Below are 19,224 nucleotides of genomic sequence, written 5' to 3'. Positions count from 1 at the left end.
CTGTCTTGGCATCGTTCCAATAAAGAATTGTTAACTACAGGTGCCGTGCTATACATTCCATCCCCAGAACTTATTTATAACTGGAAGTTGGTACTATGACCTCCTTCATCCATCATCCACCCCAGCTCCATCCCCGGCCTCTGGCAACCCCCAATCTCTTCTCTGTTTCTATGAATTCAGTGTTTTGGGGTTTCCCATATAAGTGGGGTCATAGATTATCTGACTTATTTCATTTAGCATAATGCCATCAAGGTCCATCCATGTTGTAGGATTTCCTTCATTTTTTATGGCTGTGTGATATCCCATTCTATCCATGTACTACATTTTCTTTTTTAATATTTTTTAATGTTTATCTATTCTTGAGAGAGAGAGAGAGAGAGAGAGAGAGAGAGAGAGGGAGAGAAAGAGAGAGGGAAGGAGGGGAGGAGGGGAGGAGGGGCAGAGTGAGAGAGAGAGAGACACATAGAATCCGAAGCAGCCTCCAGGCTCTGAGCTGTCAGCAGAGCCCAACACGGGGCTCAAACTCACAGACAATGAGATCGTGACCTGAGCTGAAGTCGGACGCTCGACTGATTAAGCCACCCTGGCGCCCCTACATTTTCTTTATCCCTTCATCAGTTAATGAATGTCTTGGCTATTATACATAATGGTACAATGAACATGGGGGTACAGATATATTTTTGAGATAGTGATTTCATTTCATTAGGGAAAATACCCAGACGTGGAATGGCTGGGTCACATGGTAGTTATATTTTTAATTTTATGAGAGACCACCATCCATTTCCAGAGTACGTACACCAATTTACATCTCCACCAACAATGTATAAATGTGTTTTCTCCACAGCCACACCAAAATTTGTTACTTCTGGTCTTTCTGGTAATAGGCATCGTGACACATGAGGTGATATCTCATTGTGGTTTTGATTTGCATTTCCCTGGTGATGAGTCGTGCCGAACAGCTTTTCACATACCTGTTGGCCATCTGCATTTCTTCCTTCGACTGCATGTCTATTCAGTTCCTCTGCACATTTTTTTAATAAAAAAAATTTATTTTGCTGAGTTGTAGTTCTTTATATATTTTAGATCTTAACCCCTTATTAGATTAATGGTTTGCAAATATTTTCTCTCATTGCATAGGCTGCCTTTATTTTACTTAAAAAAAATTTTTTTTTTAACATTTATTCATTTTTGAGAGACAGAGAGAGGCAGAGTGTGAGTGGGGAAGGGGCAGAGAGAGGGAGACACAGAATCCGAAGCAGGCTCCGGGCTCTGAGCTGGCAGCACAGAGCCCGACGTGGGGCTTGAACTCACGAACTGAGAGATCCTGACCTGAGCCGAAGTCGGACGCTCAACTGACTGAGCCACCCAGGTGCCCCCATAGGCTGCCTTTTAAATTTATTGATGGTTTCCTTTCTTGTGCAGAAGCTTTTGGTTTGATGTAGACCCATTTGTTTATTTTTGCTTTTGTTTCCTTTACTTTTGGTGTCAAATCCGAAAATTATTGCCAAGACCAATAACAAGGAATTTACTGTCCATGTTTTTGTGTAGAAGTTTTATGGTTTTAAGTCTTATGTTCAAGTCTTTAATCCATTTCAGTTGGTTTCTGTGAGTGGCATCAGGTAGGGGTCCAATTTCATTCTTTGCATGCAGCTGTCCAGTTTTCCAAACACTATTTATTGAAGAGACTATCCTTTCCCCATTGCCTATTCTTGGCTCTTCGGTCACAGATTGACTACATATACGTCAACATACATATACACGTATATACGTCTATATGCATGTCTATACATATATATATATCTCCTGGCTTTCTATTCTGTTCCATTGGTCTATGTGTCAATTTTTATGCTAATACCATAGTGTTTTGATTATTATAGCTCTGTGATATAGCTTGAAATCAGGAAGTGTGATACCTCCTTCTTTGTTCTTCTTTCTCAAGACTGTTTTATATATTTGAGAGGTCTTTTGTGGTTCCACAGAAATTTTAGGATTTTTTTTTCTATTTCTGTGAAAATTGCCATTGGAATTTTGAGAAGGTTTGCATGGAATCCACAGATCACTTTGGGTCGTATGGACATTTTAACAGTATTAATTTTTTTCAATCCTTGATCATGGGTTATCTTTCCACTTGATCCCATGACCCCGGGATCATGACCTCAGCCAAAATTAAGAGTCAGATGCTTAACTGACTGAGCCACCCAGGTGCCCCAAAAGAAAATCCTTTTTTTGTCATTGTTAAATAATCACAGTTATTTACTAATGGGATGTGTGTATGTGTTGCGCACTACATAATTCCTCAAACCTTAGAATCAGATAGTAAACTGCCAATCTTGTTTCACGTTAATTTTCATTTAGTGCTTGCCTTTTTTATTAATCAGGGAAACTGTCCAAAACCTAGCTTTGCAAGGATAAGAAATCACTGACCGTTTATCGCGCGGTCTCACGTTAAACCTGTCAGTTACTCGGAGCTACTAGTTTGCCTGGTGTCTGACAGGTGTTCTGTATCCCTCCGAGTCCTTCAGAAGTTTAACGTTTTTTGCTCACTGGTGTCCCGTGAGTTCCCTGTGGTGCCTTAGGTCATGCTGGCCCGTAATTTGGGAACCGTAGCCCTAGAATCACAGGTGCTCTCAGGGTTTATTGGAATCACGTCTTTTCCACTTTGCTTTTCTACATATGCTCTTCCACCCTTGGTTTTCACTCTCCGAGAGTCACTAGCAAAGTCGCAATGACACACTAAACTCTGGGGTGATGGTTCAAAAAGATGGCGTATTTCCTTGGCAATTAAAAATGCAGACCGTCCTACTTCTGCCAGAAGACGAACGTGTGAATACGTGTCAAATGGAAAGTACTCGGGTAAGATATACACAAGTGGTGTTAGTCAAATATATCGGCCTCTCTGCTCCATTTTCCCTAGAGTTTAAGGAAATTGTTACATCAAAAATAAGGAGATTTATAGTAACGCAGAATGTCTTAACAGTGAGCTTTTCTTAAGAACCAAAGACCTTACGCAGGCAGGACAGTTGTTTTTCTATGAACAGAGGAAACCGTAGAGAAAAATTAGCTCAGAAGTTTGAAACTGCACATTACAGGACTCTTCTGCTTGATCTTTTCTCCCCAAAGCCGGTGGTTCTGTTTTCTACAGTGTCGTGTTTGCACACGAAACACCACGTAAGCGTGAGTACGCGCTCCCAGGCTCCTGCTGGGAGGAAGGGGTTCTGACACCTGACTTGTGTCCCAGAACTGAGCGCGCACGGGGGGAATTGGGAGGCCCGAGGGAGAGCTGCTGTCACTGCCCACTGAGAGCTGCCCTCTGGCTGAAAGGCGAGGGAAAACTCAACCACAGGAAGAAGGAAGCCAGTCCAGGAAGATGGAGCAGAAAGAGGTTCGAACCAAGCGGAAGGACAGTGGAAAGGAGGAAGCAGCAGAGGCACGCGGTATCCAAACCGACACGGTTTGCTCAGAATTTCTACACGTCCTGGAAAAGTAAAACTTGGGTTCGACAAAATCTGAGCCAGAGAATTAATTTACCGAGAGGGAGCGCTGGACGAGGGACGAGTTATTTTTTTAGGTGGTGTTGTCGTCTCACCTACTTACCTTGTCCACTCAAAATCATCTGCACTGAAGACCCCTTTCAGCAGCACGTCCCCCACTATGTCTCTGCAGTGAACGTACAGCGTGAGCAGCGCCCCCAGGACGGCTTTTGTGCGCGCGTTACCGCAATCCAGCGCCACAAGCTCCGAAATCTCCTCCAGCTGACCCATCAGACCAGCACGGACTTTCTCCAGCTCCTCTCTTGAACGAGAACTCGCAAAACTTCTGATGCAATCGTTAGAAAACATGATCTGGCTCTGAAAAAGAGGTCAGGATGACGAGTGAAGAATAAACTTGATGAATTAAACCAGACGTTTTCATACCACGTGAGTGTGCGCAGCTTACCCGCTTGTACGTATCTGAGAGTAAGACACTGAACTCCGGTTAACGCCTGTGGGGCCCTTGTTTTTTAAGAAGCCGAGATGTATTTACCACCAATGTTTATACTTTTGAAATCTTGTATTCTTTTTTTTTTTTTTAAGTTTATTTATTTGAGAGAGAGAGAAAGCATTGAGTGGAGAAGGCGCAGAGAGTGAGGGAGACACAGAATCCCAAGCAGGCTCTACACTGTCAGCACAGAGCCCGATGTGGAGCTTGAACTCATGAACCGCGAGATCATGACCTGAGCTGAAGTCGGACGCTTAATCGACCGAGCCACCCAGGTGCCCTGAAATCTTGTATTCTTAACCACCATCACCAGCCTGAGTAATAATCCAGGGACAGTAATAATGGTAGAAAACCCCAACAGGAAGTCAGCACCGTTTCCTCAGTTGAACCCAGAAATACTAGTCTTCGAATATGGTGTCTGCAATCATCATTTTCAGGAACTCCGAATAACTTGTTGCTTGATCCATCTTCGGGCACTCACTCTTCCCATAAACGCCAGAGCTGTTTTAAGAAGGCTACTGGATTAACGTCACGTTGACCTGGAAGTCGGTGGAGGGGACACGTCAGGAGGCCTGTAGGCTTCTGCCCCATAATGAGATAAATCGTGATTTCGGTCACTAGGATAGCCCTGCTGAGGGAGAAGTGTGCTGCGGGTGAGAGCGGACAGTGATTTCGTTTTGGGATTTTATGAATCTGAAGTGCCTAAGAAACATATAAGTAAGTCTGTGAAGAAATAAATACCGGAATAATTAACATGGAGGTAATCTGCATAGCGTGGGGGGTGGGGGGGAGCTTTTGCCCAGAGCAAGGTCAGAGGGTAGAGGATGGGACACCTGATGCACCCGTCGGTGCTGCTGGCTGCCTTTCTTCAAGGACGTGGTAACCCACAGCAGTGGATCCACAGGAGGCTGGACACGGAGGCTCAGGAAGTAGGCGGGAGCAAGTCTGGGCCAGGCGGCAGGGACCGTCATCGAGGCCACAGCACTTACCAGAGCCGAAGCCACCCCACTGCTGGGTTTGAGGCATCTATTCAAGATTCCCAGCCTCGGGGGAGAGCATCCAATGGCCGAGTGCCCTCCCTGGGCTGCAGCAGTGGGGACGGAGGAGGATTTGGTCCCAGTGAGGTGGACTGGGAACCAGATCTTCATTTATTTATGTAGATGGATGGAAGGGAGTCCTCACTCGCTATGGCTTGGATAAACCCACGCTGGGATTCTGGAATTCTGTCGGTGGCCAGCGCGTGCAAACATCTCACCCCCGCCCGCCCACAGGTGTCTGCCGGGAGAAGGTTCCCAGTCACGTCACGTGCACAGGAGAAAGGGAGGCTTTCAACTGTACAGGGAGGAGAGATGAGCAGTGGGCAGCCTGGGAGGAAACGGGGCAAAGTCTGTTCGGTGATTTAAGCTCAAGCCTATAATAAAGCATTTCTGGAAATGACCCAGCCTGCTTCTTACTGTTAACGTTTTTGGAGGACCAGGGATCTGGGGAAGATCTTTTCTTCGTAGAGCAGATTCGATCATTCGAATGCGTGGTAAACCACAGAAACATCCAGATGGATTCATTACAATTTCGCCGCCTTTGCAGACAACAGCTTCAGCAAGTCCTCAGCCCAGGATCTTAGAGGATCTGATCGATATTCAGTCAAGGGGACGACAAACGGGACCAAGGGGATTTGACATCGGAATTCGGGTCCATAATCCCAGGTTCTCTTAACAGAGACTCGGCAGCTGTGGTGGCACAAGGCAGAGTTAAAACGAGGTGACGTTGGTTTTACATTTAACAGAGGATTTAATAAAGCCACTCGACGACAGTAACACCTGATGACGAGACTTCCGCCTTCACCACTGCGGGAAAACTACGGTCTCCGTGGTTCCTGCAGACCCTCATCGCCCACGGACACAGAGGACTCTTCAGGCCTCTCTAGAGCATTTTAAAATGATGACCATGCACTTTTTCTAGAGAAAAGTCCATCAAATTCCCTCTCTCCTCCCTTAGCTTCCAGGACCCCCCTCCTGGGCGCTCGATTCCATCCTTGCACAGCCCCCTCCTTCTTCTGTTTGTTACAGGTGGGTGTCCACTGGGGTCTTTCCTCTTCCTTGTCTTTTTCTGCAGGTTCCATACACTCTCTCAGCTTCAGCCATTACTTCACTGGCTCTGCTCACAGGAGCTGCCTGCCTTGGCTTTCTTGGTACCACACGTGCCTTGCATTTATTTCTTCTTCTCTTTTGAGGCCCAGAATAATGGCTCCCTGCAAAGATATCCAGGTGCTAATCCCCAGGTGCTTCTGGCACCTCACTTAATTAAATCAAGACCGTGAGGTGGAGAGATTACTCTGGATTATCTGAGTCGTCCCAATATGATCACATGGGAGAATTTTTTCTGCCTGCAAACAGAGGGAGGTCAGACGAAGGAGACCGGCCAGAGAGACACAAACACCGCTGGCTTTGAAAATGAAGGAGGGGCCACAAGCCAAGGGGTGTCAGCGGTCTCTCGAAGCTGGAAAAGATGAGGAAAGGGAGGCTCCCCCAGAGCCTCCAGGAATGAATGTGGCCCGGCTGATGCCTTGATTTTAGCCAGTGAGCCCAGGGAGGCCTGGAACCGGCAGAGCCGCGATGTAATGAATGTGTGCTAAGTTTGCAGTAACTCTCTAATGGCGATGGTAGAAAACAAACACAATGCAACAGAGGGACATCCCTAAGAAAATAGTGTGCGATTTATTTCCATTCAACGTTTTCTTATGAAAACATTTAAAAACATGAAAAGGTGGAATTATAAAACGAATACCCATATACCCGCCACCTATGTGCTAATTTTTTGCTACATTTGCTTTCTCGCACATCTGTCCATGTATCCATCCGTCCGTCCATCTTATGTTTTGATGCATTTCAAAGTAAGTGGCACATATAAGTACCGTTCATGATGGTTTATTTCTACACTTTGCTTTCTTGGCAGTCTAGTTCAAATGAACTTACCACTGTGAGGACCACTTGTCCCGGATGAGACACCACCCACACGGAAAAAGTCTGGTAGCTCCAGTCTTCGACCCCTTGACTTACAAATCTATAAACAAAACGTTTTATTTCCATTATTACATGTAATCATTGTGGCCCCTTAATGATCAAGCATGACAAGATTTTCCCTTAGGATCTCTAATTTTTTAACTCTAGGTATATGTATGGGATCAAATGCTAGAGATAACAGAGCCTTAATTCATGCATAATGAACATTCCTTAAACTTCTCTTTAATACCACCTGTACTTGTCCAGTGAGGGGCCACCAAGTTTTGGGGATGGTAAAGCTAGAAGGGGGAGACGACACATATTTAGGTTTGAATTTCATACTATCAGTGACAAAGTCAGCATTTAAAATAATTTGTACAAGGGTGCCTGGGTGGCTCAGTCGGTTTAGCGTCGGACTTCGGCCCAGGTCACGATTCACAGTTTGTGAGTTTAGGCCCCGCGTCGGGCTCTGTGCTGACAGCTCAGAGCCTGGAGCCTGCTTTGGGTTCTGTGTCTCCCTCCCCCTGTCTCTGCCCCTCCCATGCTCATGCTCTGTCTCTCTGTCTCAAAAATGAATGAAATGTTTAAAAAATAATACTAATTTGTACAAGATGGAGTACTGGGCTGAAACCACCAAATGAACTTTAGCAGTAAAGCCTTGCATTTAACTTTAAAAATGAGTCATAATGAAGAAAATAGGATTTATGAAAAATATGTAGAAATTTTTCTTTAAGACTAAGTTCATGTGTGCCATCAGTATATGTCTTCATATTGTTACGGTGGGTTTTTTTCACTCACAAGTTTTAAGTTTCTATATAGTCAAATTGATGACTCTTCACATCTTCTCACTGAAATTCTCACACATTTTTTCACTGAAATTAGAAATTCTCAACACTAAATCTGTTTTCTTCTAATACTTCATTTATCAATCTTTAGTTAGACTTTGATTTTTATTTTTTTAATTAAAAAAATGTGTGGGGCGCCTGGGTGGTGCAGTCGGTTAAGCGTCCGACTTCAGCCAGGTCACGATCTCGCGGTCCGTGAGTTCCAGCCCCGCGTCAGGCTCTGGGCTGATGGCTCGGAGCCTGGAGCCTGTTTCCGATTCTGTGTCTCCCTCTCTCTCTGCCCCTCCCCCGTTCATGCTCTGTCTCTCTCTGTCTCAAAAAAAAAAAAAAAAAAAAAAACGTTGAAAAAAAAATGTGTATTTATTTTGAGAGAGAGAGAGAGAGAACCAACGGTGAGATCATGACCTGAGCTGAAACCAAGAGTCAGACATTTAACCTTCTGAGCCTCCTAGGTGCCCCTAGAATTTATTTGATTTTTAAAATGAATATTGCATCTAATTTTTGCTGTAATTGCAAATGGTGTCTGTTTTTATTATTTTCTTCTTTATCATTGCCACTGAGGGCAAATAGGTTTACGGTGACTTTTTATATATTTCAAGACAACATCAGTGGCGAATGTATGTTTAATCAATTAAATAGGTCTTTTATTTCATTTAGTGTTTGTTTTCTTTTGGTTTGCTATTCCATGAACTGTCTTTATTGCTTTTATTCATAACTTTTTGTAGTATGGCTGTATCTCTCAAACAGGATACAGTTCCATTTATCTTTTGACAAGATCTTTTAATTAGGATCTTATTCCTATTTTGACCCTCTCCCCGCACCCACTGCATACTGTATTTTCTTTATTTTGTTTCCCCCAGGGTTTGGGAAATATTTATTCTGATTTTTTATAGTCTATAGTGTGAGTGGATCAAGATTTTTGACTTAATAATCCTGTCTTCATCCTGAACCATATTCTTTCAAATGACAGATGAGACGCGAATATTATATATAATACACATATTACATATTTTATACATACACACGCACAAACATGCACACCACACTGGACGACAACAAAGTGTGCTCTGGGACACTGACGACGAGGAAAGTCTCAGGCAGACAGACAGCAAACTGGGATTGAATTACAGAAAGAAGAGCAGAGAAACCAAAGAATACCACTGTCGGGTGCGACAAACACAACAGCACCCGGGGAGGATCTTCGGATGGTCACGAGAGCCGTGACCTCTGCCTGTGTCTCCACCACCTGCCCTGTGCTGACTTCCGGGCGGGGGTGGGGGCGTTGGGAGCGTCCTAGGGTGAATGCTGGAGGGAGCAGCAGAGCAGTGCCCGAAATCACAGCACACACCCTGAACCACGGATGGGGAAGATAAAGAGGAAGGGAGGGTGGGGGTGGGGAGAGAGGGAGGGAGAGCAAACAAGGGAAGGGGACCCTGGCATTTTCCCCTAAGAGGAGGAAGATCTGAAGCGGGGCTGGAACTCCGGGACCAGCGAGGTGACCCGCAAGGTGACAGAGGGGGTGTGCAGGCTCCGGGAGAGACAGAAGGAATCTGCAGACGCTGAGAGATGAGCCACCACGGACTGGGCCCCGCGTCCGTCCTGCCAACTGCAGCCGTGGCGGGCGGCCCGCTGCGATTACGCACTGGTGTTTGCTCGCAGGGGGACAGGGACTCTCCGGTGTGAGCGTGAATAACCCAGTCTGCCCAGGGGCGCGGTGTGAACGGATCCCACGCAGCCTCGCGCAGCTCCGTTCCCAAAGCGAGCACACATCCGAGGCTCCGGGACCCGATGCATGTCACGGGTGGGCGGCGGCTGACGATCGCTCAGCCAGAGGGGAGTGTCACTTCTGAATACGAACCTCACCTGGAGAGACAGAACACTGCCAAGTCCTACAACCCTCGATAAAATAAAAGTAACTTCTCCAAAGGTGAGAGAAGACCTCAGTTTGGGCTGACCTGCAGAATGGTCACGTATCAGAACAAAATCGATGCTTCTCCCAAAACCCGGCAGAAAAGGGCAGACCCTGTATGTCCACCACCCCTGCGCTGTTGTCTCCTGCTCTTGACCCAGGTGTCATCAAGCCCCCCACTGAGAGGCCGCCTGACGCCACACTGCAGCATCCCAGAAGACATTCCAGCTCTGTCCTGCCCGCCTGGTGCTCTGAGGGTCTGGCGGTGTTTCTCCTTGACCCGATCCGCTCAGCTCTTCCTCGCCAACGCATCGCTTTGGTGATATTTTGGGGGAGCTAGCATTCAACACGTTGGACTTGAACTTAGAAATTAATTCCATTCAGATTAGCATGCAAGTAAGAGAGCAAAATAAAAATATTTGCCACTCACAGATGCTTTCTGAAAAAATTACTTGGAAATATATAGCAGAATGGAACTAAAGTCTACAGTGTGACACGTATGAATCCATCATGAACAAAAACCAAACCAAATAGACCAAAAAATCACTAACACTAGAGAATTACAGATGCATACACAGGGAGTTCAATTTGGAATAAAATCCCACATGATTCCGGAGGTGACGGGAGGGCATTCCAGAGTGACCATGCACACTGGGGACAAATCGGATTTTACCACAGGCTTTGACTACGTTAACATTTTAAGAGTATTCACCAGGAAAAAGTGTCTCTGACTTTGGCATGTCAACCCCAAAAGAGATGAGGAAACTCAATATAACAACGGTAAGTGAACTCCCCCCACTGAAACCAAGAGCCCAGTCACGAGAAGACATACAACAGGAAACCGCGGGAAGGAGCACACACGAGGGTACTCAGGGAGTTTACGGAAGGGACTCTGCAGACGTGCAGCAAGGTTAAGGGAGGCAACAGGGGTGGTGAAGCATTTATTTATTAAAAATAGTGCTGGGCATCCAGGTGGCTCAGTCAAGCATCCAACTCTTGACTCGGGCTCATGTCACGATCTCACGGTTTGTGAATTCGAGTCCTGAACTGGCTCTGCACTGACATCGTGGATCCTGCTTAGGATCCTCTCTCTCCTCTCTCTGCTCTTCCCCAGCTCACACACGCATGCGTGCACTCTCAAAATAAATAAATAAACTAAAAAAAAAAAAAAAAAAAGAAAGAGGGGCCTGGGTGGCTCAGTTGGTTGAGTGACCGACTTCGGCTCAGGTCATGATCTCACAGTCCGTGAGTTCGAGCCCCAAGTGGGGATCTGTGCTGACAGCTCAGAGCCTGGAGCCTGCTTTGGATTCTGTCTCCCCCTCTCTCTGCCCCTCTCTCGCTCATGCTCACTCTCTCTCTCTCTCTCAAAGAATAAACAAATATTTTTTAAAAATTTTTTAAAAGAAAGAAAGAAATGCTAGAAATACGAAAAGGATAAAAATCCACAGAAAAAGAAGAAATGTTTAACACAGTTTTCTAAAAAATAAAGTAAGTGGACCAAAGAATGAACAAGAAAACAAGGAAAATTCAACATACGGAAATCTGTTATTGTAATTCATGACAACCACAAATCAAAGTTGAAAGACTATTTGGGATTCTTGATAGTTTCATTAAAAAAACCCTCTGATCTTAATAAACATCCTTTAATTATTAAAAACTCTGCAAACAAGGAATAGAACAAAACTCTTTACTTTGATGAGGGGTATATTCCAGAAATCTAAGCATCGTTACAACTGGGGAAATACTAGAGATGCTCCCAGTAAAGTCAGGAACAAGAGAAGGATGCTCACTGTCACCTCTGCTTTTCAACACTGTACATCTGTCATCCTAAACAACATGACAAGGAGTGACACTTTTAAAAGGACTGTAAAGAGACATTAGTAGCAGTATTATCATTATGAGCAAATGACAAGACTCTCTTACCAGAAAACTCCCAGAGTAACAAGTGGAAATCTGTTGGTCTCTCAAATGCCCAGATGCCTTTTGCGGGGCGGGGGGGGGGGGGGGGGGCGTCCTTGCCCACAGGAGTTCCTGCCCTCACACATAAGATGACATCTGGCCCTGGGGCGCCTGGGTGGCGCAGTCGGTTAAGCGACCGACTTCAGCCAGGTCACGATCTCGCGGTCCCTGGGTTCGAGCCCCGCGTCGGGCTCTGGGCCGATGGCTCGGAGCCTGGAGCCTGTTTCCGATTCTGTGTCTCCCTCTCTCTGTGCCCCTCCCCCGTTCATGCTCTGTCTCTCTCTGTCCCAAAAATAAATAAAAAACGTTGAAAAAAAAAAAAAGAAAAAAAGATGACATCTGGCCCTTATCACATCACCCCAGGGAAAAACCAGAGCCAGGGAAAGCCACTGTGGTTATTTATGTAAGTAAATAATAATCTACTCTACTCTAGAAGCCTTGCATGGGCATTCAGGATCATATTAATAAATACAGATATTAAAACTTCAAGACCAATAAGTAGCCTTTCTTTTTTTTTTTTAAGTTTATTTTTATTTAATTTGAGAGAGAGAGAGAGCAAGCCAGGGAGGGGCAGAGAGAGAGGAGGAGCGAGACAATCCCAAGCAGGCTCCACACTGTCAGCACAGAGCCCGATGTGGGGCTCGAACTCACGAACCATGAGATCATGATCCGGGCTGAAATCAAGAGTTGGATGCTTAATCGACCGAGCCACCCAGGCGCCCCCCAGCCAGTAAGTAGCCTTTCTAGAATCGGCCATAAATAATTAGAAATGTACAAGACTGCTCTAGTCAAATTAGTTTTACAAGTTCCCACTCTGAAGCTCTTCCTTCAAGAACAGCAGCCAACGACAGACTGAAATGCAAGGAGGAGAACATTATGAAGACTGAACCGAACAGTGTGAGGAAGCAGAAGCCGGGCGAGCTGGGTCTTTTGGAAGCAGGTGGCGATGCCCACCCCAGGTTCAGGTCCGGGCCAGTTTGAAGATACTCGCGAGTCTCAAAGCACACAAAAACCGCCTGAGTGCGGTCCGTGATGATGCTCTCGGACAGACATTCACATTGTAAAAATGATTATTTTCCATTCAGCCATACGCCATCGCGTTCTATCAAAGCCCATTTCAAAGACTTTACTCCATACATTTCTGCGGATACTTTCCACTTAGATTAATAAATAATTAACTGAGTTTAAAATATATATAATGTAACCTTAGGATTTAAAAATCGTACTCACTTTTTCAGCACATCAAACATGCTTTTCTCCACATTTACCAGCCACTGTTCCACGGCACTTCTTACTCGAATTTTCCTATATTTTTTTCAAAAATAATTTGCAAAGAATTCTTTTTATTCATGTCTCGTTCCTTTGATAAGGCTGTAGACTAAGTCTTCTACACTTATAACATTCACAGGCCAAAAGATCATCAATCTGTAATTTTGTTTATTCTAGATCTTAATTTGGAAATCTACACGGAAGACATACCACCTAACTTGAGGAAATCCTGACGTCGAAACCAGGGGTTTACAAAATTAAGAGTTTCCAGTAAGATGTGAACTGACAAAGTAGATAAATTACATTACAAAGCGTTTTTGTATTCCTCCCTGGTTCTTTTCAACAGCCGGCCTGGGGCAGGGCTGGGTTAGGGAGGCTGGTGATGGGAGCACATGGGCGTAGCCTTTTTAATCGGCTCACATCAGGAAGCACACGCCAAAGGCTGGCTGGCAAACTGGACCAGTGTGGCAGCAGGACCTGGCTAACTTGGGGACATTCACAACGGGGCCCGGGGTCGGGGAGGAGGCAGGGGAAGCAGCATTAACAACCCCAAGCAAATTGCCAATCTCCTTCCTAAGTTCCTAGAATAAAACCTCGTGGTGGCATTCAGGACGATAGCAACAAATACACAGAAATGGAAAGGTAAAATTCTGCATAGGTACATTAGTTTTGAAGAAATCATTGGCTCAGCACACTTCCGTGAAATATCAGAAATGTCCAAGCAGATTATTCAATAAAGAAGTTTTACAGGCTGGGAATGCTGAGTCTGTAACCTACAAACCGTACTTGGGCAGCAGAAGGCACTCTCCTTCAGCGGATATGAGCATTATGACGGCAGGGGGCCCAATTTCTTGCTTCCACAGCAGTAACTGTTTTATATTTTCAAAACATTTCGCAAGATGAGGCTATGGACCAGAAACGAATGTCAGCACCGCTGAGAAATTCTGACCTGGTTGGGAAATAGCATCGCTGAGCGTGGAATGATGACATTACCTGTATAGACTCTGGATTTCTGCTATTCGCTATGATGTCGAGAAGTTCAGTGTTGCTGAGAAAGTAAAATCTGGGGAAAATCATTCTTTTAGTTTCAAGGTAGTCCTGTCCAGAACCAAAAGAAATGAGAGTTCATAATCTATGATTAATTATGCTATGACTCACTTCCCCATTTGGGCCTCTGTTTACACGCAAAACCCACAGTATTTAAATTGCAGCGTGCAGACTACCAGTAAAAGGGTGACCATGCTCGATCTATGCTTAAATTGCTAAAAACAATTCTTAGTAAACAAAACTAAAACAAATGAAAATAAAAGCAAAAGTCCCGCAGGTGAACACATGTGCAAAGATACCAATCACAAAGCTCTGTGGGCCCCCAGGCCCCACCTTTCTGCTGTTGCCTGACCCTGTGGTCCCATTGAGGACAAGGTCCCTCTGCCGGTGGCCCCCCTGCTAATGGACTGACAGGGATGCCACTCTCCTGTTTTCTTCATCCCTCCGCCACTCATGACCATTTGCTTCCAGGATTGCTGTGGAGCCCACGCTCCCCAGCCCCTCTCTCCTCCCACTTGCCACTGTACTTCCTGCCCGGCTGGGCACCTGGCCCGTGGCTCCTGTCACTTCCCTGTGTCCCACACCTACGCGTCCAAATGCTGATCGAAGATGTTCATTTGACTGCCCCGTAAGAATTAGATTTCCAACATGCACAGAATTCACTTGTTTCCACGCAAGCCTCCTCCCCCTACTTCCTATCCCTGCAGTGTGATCACTTTCCCCTCCCGTGGCCATGACCCTGGGCCTCTGTCCTCTCTCCTCCACATACCCACCTGAAGCTCCCGGTCCACCTTCTTTCATCCTGACCATCGTCCTCCCTCAGTCCCCCCAGGACTTCTAGCCTTTTAACTGGTTTCTGTATACGTATTCCCACTGCCCCCGATCTAGACATACTCTGTGCTCCCTTCTACGGACACATTTCTCAATCAAGTCATTTTACTCCCCCAGTCAAAATCCAATGACATTCAAGGCCCTTCATCATCTGGTCCTGCTTCCCGGAGAATCTCCCCTTTCCCCTCTTGCCCCTTTGCGACCAAGGCATCCTCTGTACCAACCCATTTACAACTCCCGAACGTGCCACACTTGCTCGTGTCCTTCCCCTGGCCTAGGGTGCTCCTCCCAGCCACCCCCTCCCGGACTCTTTCACCTGGCTAACTCACACACTTCTTCCCAAACCCAGGTGAGTTCTTACTTCCTCCGGGGCAAGGGGTGAATCTGTCTCCTTTCATGTGACCATACCATCCAACCCATCACAGCATACATCACATGCTAGCATCTCTCTACTCTGGTTCCTGTAATAGATCTCGAGTTCTGTAATAGGAGGGGAGGATGTGGGGAGTCCCAGTATGCAGCTGCAGTGCCTGGTATGAAGCAGGTGCTCAATACATGAATAAATGGAAAATCCCTGGGTGGTAATGATGCTTAGTAATAGTCCAAAGATGCGCTAGAAATAATGAGAAGACTTATTTCAGTCCCTACTCAGTAAACTTGCTATTATTAACCAGATCCCTCTGGGAGGGGCCTCAGATCCTGGATTCATATAGCAGAAGGTCTTCCTGGGCAGAGAACTTTCTATAGGCTGAAACTGCCATATGTAGGTATCCTGGAGAGGTCATTCCAACCACTGTGAATTGTGTTCAACAAGGAAAAGAAGATAAAAAACTGGAAAGAGATCTTGGTTTATGAAGTGAATATATTCACCCTGAATCTCAAATATTAAAACCTGATATTTAAAAAATATGTATGTGTAGATGACAATTTAATGTTCTGGCAAAGGTGTTTTTTGTTTTGTTATTTGAGATAGAGAGAGAGAGAGATGTAGAAAGAACACATGCCAGGGAGGGGGCAGAGGGAGAGAGAAAGAATCTTTAGCATATTCCGCCCTGAGCATAGAACCTGACGTGGGGCTCGATCTCACAAATTGTGAGATCATGACCTGAGCCAAAACCAAGATTCAGATGCTTAATTGACTAAGCCACTTAACCTAGGTGCCCTGGAAATTTAAATGTATGTAATCAATAACTTACTTTATAAAATTATCAAACTAGGACTTCTAGGGATGATGGCAGAGTAGGAGGACCCGGGCTTGCCCCACTACCCAGGTACACCTAGATAACACCCACGTCAGCATATATAACTCAGAAAATGACACAAAGACTGGCAGAACAATCCCCCCCCCCCACAACTAAATGTAGAGAAGAGGTCACAGTGGGGAAGAGAGGAAGGGCAGAGAGGTGCTGAGGACCCAAATGGACCTAGGAGTCTGTCTGCAGGAGAGAATGGGTACAGAGAAGGGAGAGAAACAGAGCCTCTCATGTGGAGCCAGCATGAGAAAAACAAATCCCCATAACATGTGGCTTGGAAAATGAGACGGGTCAAATTTTACAAGTTCTTACAACCAACAGGACTAAAAAATCTAGAATTTTAAAAATCAGTAGCTGTGCTGGAGGGACAGAGATCGGTGCGGGAGTTCTCCAGGAACAAAGTTGCTGGCAGGTACCATTTCCTGCCCTTCCCCCCAGCCTAGATATCCTGACACCTCCTGGAACTAACTTGCTAACAGCAACTCCCCTTATTCGGGTGTGTACAGTCCCCCTCCAGCCAGACCTCAGCTCTAGGTCCCCTCCCACAGTACACCTGCACAGACCATGGTAGCACAGTGCTCCCATCCATGTGCATGCTGCGGATCCACCCTGTCTAATACGCTCGTGACCAGATCCCATCGAAGCAGCACCACAAACCTGGCAGTGTGCGAGCAGCCCAGACAGGGGCCACACCACTCCACAGTGAGTCCTGCCCTTGAGAAAGGGGAAGATAACATACACACCAGTCTGACCGTAGCCCCAGCGGTGGGCTGGGGGCAGACATCGGGTCTGACTGCGGCCTCGCCCACCAATAAAAGTTTCTCCGGACCACACAGGGGAAGTGCCCTGCAGTTTGGAGCTACTGCATCTCTAGCAAACTCCTGGTCTGATCCGCCGCGCCCCAGACCGACCGACTAACCGCACAGGGACCGGACCCTGCCCACAACAGGCAGAGCCACTGCAGACGACCGGATGGAAGGTGAACACAGTTCGGCCACAGTAGGACACCCCTGTAGCAACGCACAGAGGGGACACCCTTGAAGCACCATTTTCCGGTGAACAGGGGACACTGCACCGTGGGGCACTACAGGACCTCGTCTTCCTAAGGCCACTGCTTTAAGTGCCGGAGACACAACTGACTTTGCTAACAGAGACACAGACACAGCAGTAGACAAAATGAGGAGACGGAGGAATAGGTTCCAAATGAAAGAACAGAACAAAATCACATCAAGAGAGCTACATGAAAGAAAGATAAGTAATGTGCCTGACAGAATTTAAAGTAACCATCATAAATGACTGGACTTGAGAAGACAGTGGGGCATCTCAGTGAGACACTCAACAAAGATGGAAATCAGAGACGAAGAAGACAACTGAAGTTAAAAATACACGAGAGGGAATACATAGTAGACTAGAGGAAGCAGAAGAATGGATCAGCTACCTAGAGAACAGAGTAATGGAGAGCAATCAAGCTGAACAGAAAAGAGAAAAAAGAATAATAAAAACTGAGAACAGGTTAAGGGAACTCAGAAACACCAGGAAGCACGGTAACATTCACATTATAGGGATCCCAGAAAGGGAAGGGAGAGAAGGGGGGCAGAAAATTTATTTGAAGAAATAATAGCTGAAAATTTCCGAAATTTGGGGAAGGAAACAGAAATTCAGATCCAGGAGGCACAGAAAACCCTTAACAAACCAACCCAAAGAGGTCAACACCAAGACACATAGTAATTAAAAAGGCAAAAAGTAGTGATCAAGAGAGAATTTTAAAAGCAGCAAGAGAGAGCACATGGGTGGCTCAGTCAATTAAGTGTCCAACTTCAGCTCAGGTCATGATCTTGCCATGTGTGAGTTCAAGCCCTACAATGGGCTTTGGGCTGTCAGCACAGAACTCGCTTCAGATCCTCTATCTCCTTCTCTCTCTGCCCCTCGCCTATATTCTCTCTGTCACTCTCTCAGAAATAAGTAAACATTTATAAAAGCAGCAAGAGAAAAGAAAACAGTAACATACAAGGGAAACCCCAAAAGGCTATTAGCTGATTTTTCAGCAGAAACTTTGCAGGCCAGAAGGGAGGGGCATGATATAATCAAAGTGCTTAAAGGAAAACACCTGTAGCCAAGAATACTCTATCCAGCAAGGTTATCATTCAGAACAGAAGGAGAGATGAAGAGCTTCCTACACACAAAAAAAGTTAAAGGAGTTCATGACCACTAAACCAGCCCTACAAGAAATGATAAAGGGGACTCTGAGTGGAAAGGAAAGACCATAAACAGGAGTAAGAAAAGCAGGAATCACACAAGCAGTGAAAATAAGTATATATGTAAAAATCTGTCAAGGGATTCACAAAATAAAAGTAAAGTATGACACCATATACATAAAATGTGGAGAGGAGTAAAAATTTAGTACTTTTACAATGGGCTCAGACTTAAGCGACCATCAACTTAGTATAGATTTCTATATGCATAAGATGTTATATACACACCCAATGGGAACCACAAATCCCAAACCAGTAATAGATATGCAAAAAATAAAGAGAGAAGAATCTAAGTATATCACTAAACAAAGTCAGCAAACCATGAGAGAAAACAGCAAGAGAAGAAAGGAACAGAGAAGAACTACAAAAACAACCACAAAATGAGTAACAGAATGGCAATAAATACATACCTGTCAATAATTACTCTGAATGGAAACAGACTAAACACTCCAATTAAAAGACACAGGGTGACAGAATGGATAAAAAAGCAAGACCCATCTTGCCTGCAAGAGACTCATTTCAGACCTAAAGACACCTACAGATTGAAAGTGAAGGGATAGAGAAGCATATATCAAGAAAGTAAGTGAAAAGAAAGTCAGGGTAGCAATACTTATATTGGACAAAGAAGACATTAGATTGAAAACTGTAACAAGAGACAAAGAAAGACACTATGTAATCATAAGGGGAATATTTCAACAAGAAGATAGAACGATTGTAAATATTTATGTACCCAATATGAGAGCACTCAAATACATAAATCAGCTAATAACAAACATTAAGGAAATAATCAACAGTAATACAATGATAGTAGGGGACTTTACCAATCCACTTACATCAATGGATAGATCATCCAAACAGAAAATCAATAAGGAAACAGTGGCT

At 45.2% G+C, this 19,224-nt stretch overlaps 1 protein-coding gene across 1 annotated transcript in view; it reads right to left on the bottom strand.

Moving 5' to 3' along the window:
• The window catches only part of DNAH14 (dynein axonemal heavy chain 14), a 404,678-nt gene that overhangs the window by 185,799 nt on the left and 199,655 nt on the right, over positions 1–19,224 (bottom strand). Inside the window, 5 exon segments of the mRNA XM_042976694.1 lie at positions 3,595–3,848; positions 6,951–7,038; positions 12,921–12,995; positions 13,746–13,864; positions 13,953–14,057. Of these exon segments, the coding sequence (XP_042832628.1) occupies positions 3,595–3,848; positions 6,951–7,038; positions 12,921–12,995; positions 13,746–13,864; positions 13,953–14,057 (641 nt within the window).

The sequence above is a fragment of the Panthera tigris genome, chromosome F3 (genome assembly GCF_018350195.1).
Source record: "Panthera tigris isolate Pti1 chromosome F3, P.tigris_Pti1_mat1.1, whole genome shotgun sequence".
NCBI lineage: Eukaryota > Metazoa > Chordata > Mammalia > Carnivora > Felidae > Panthera > Panthera tigris.
This window is presented reverse-complemented; position numbering and strand designations above follow the sequence as displayed.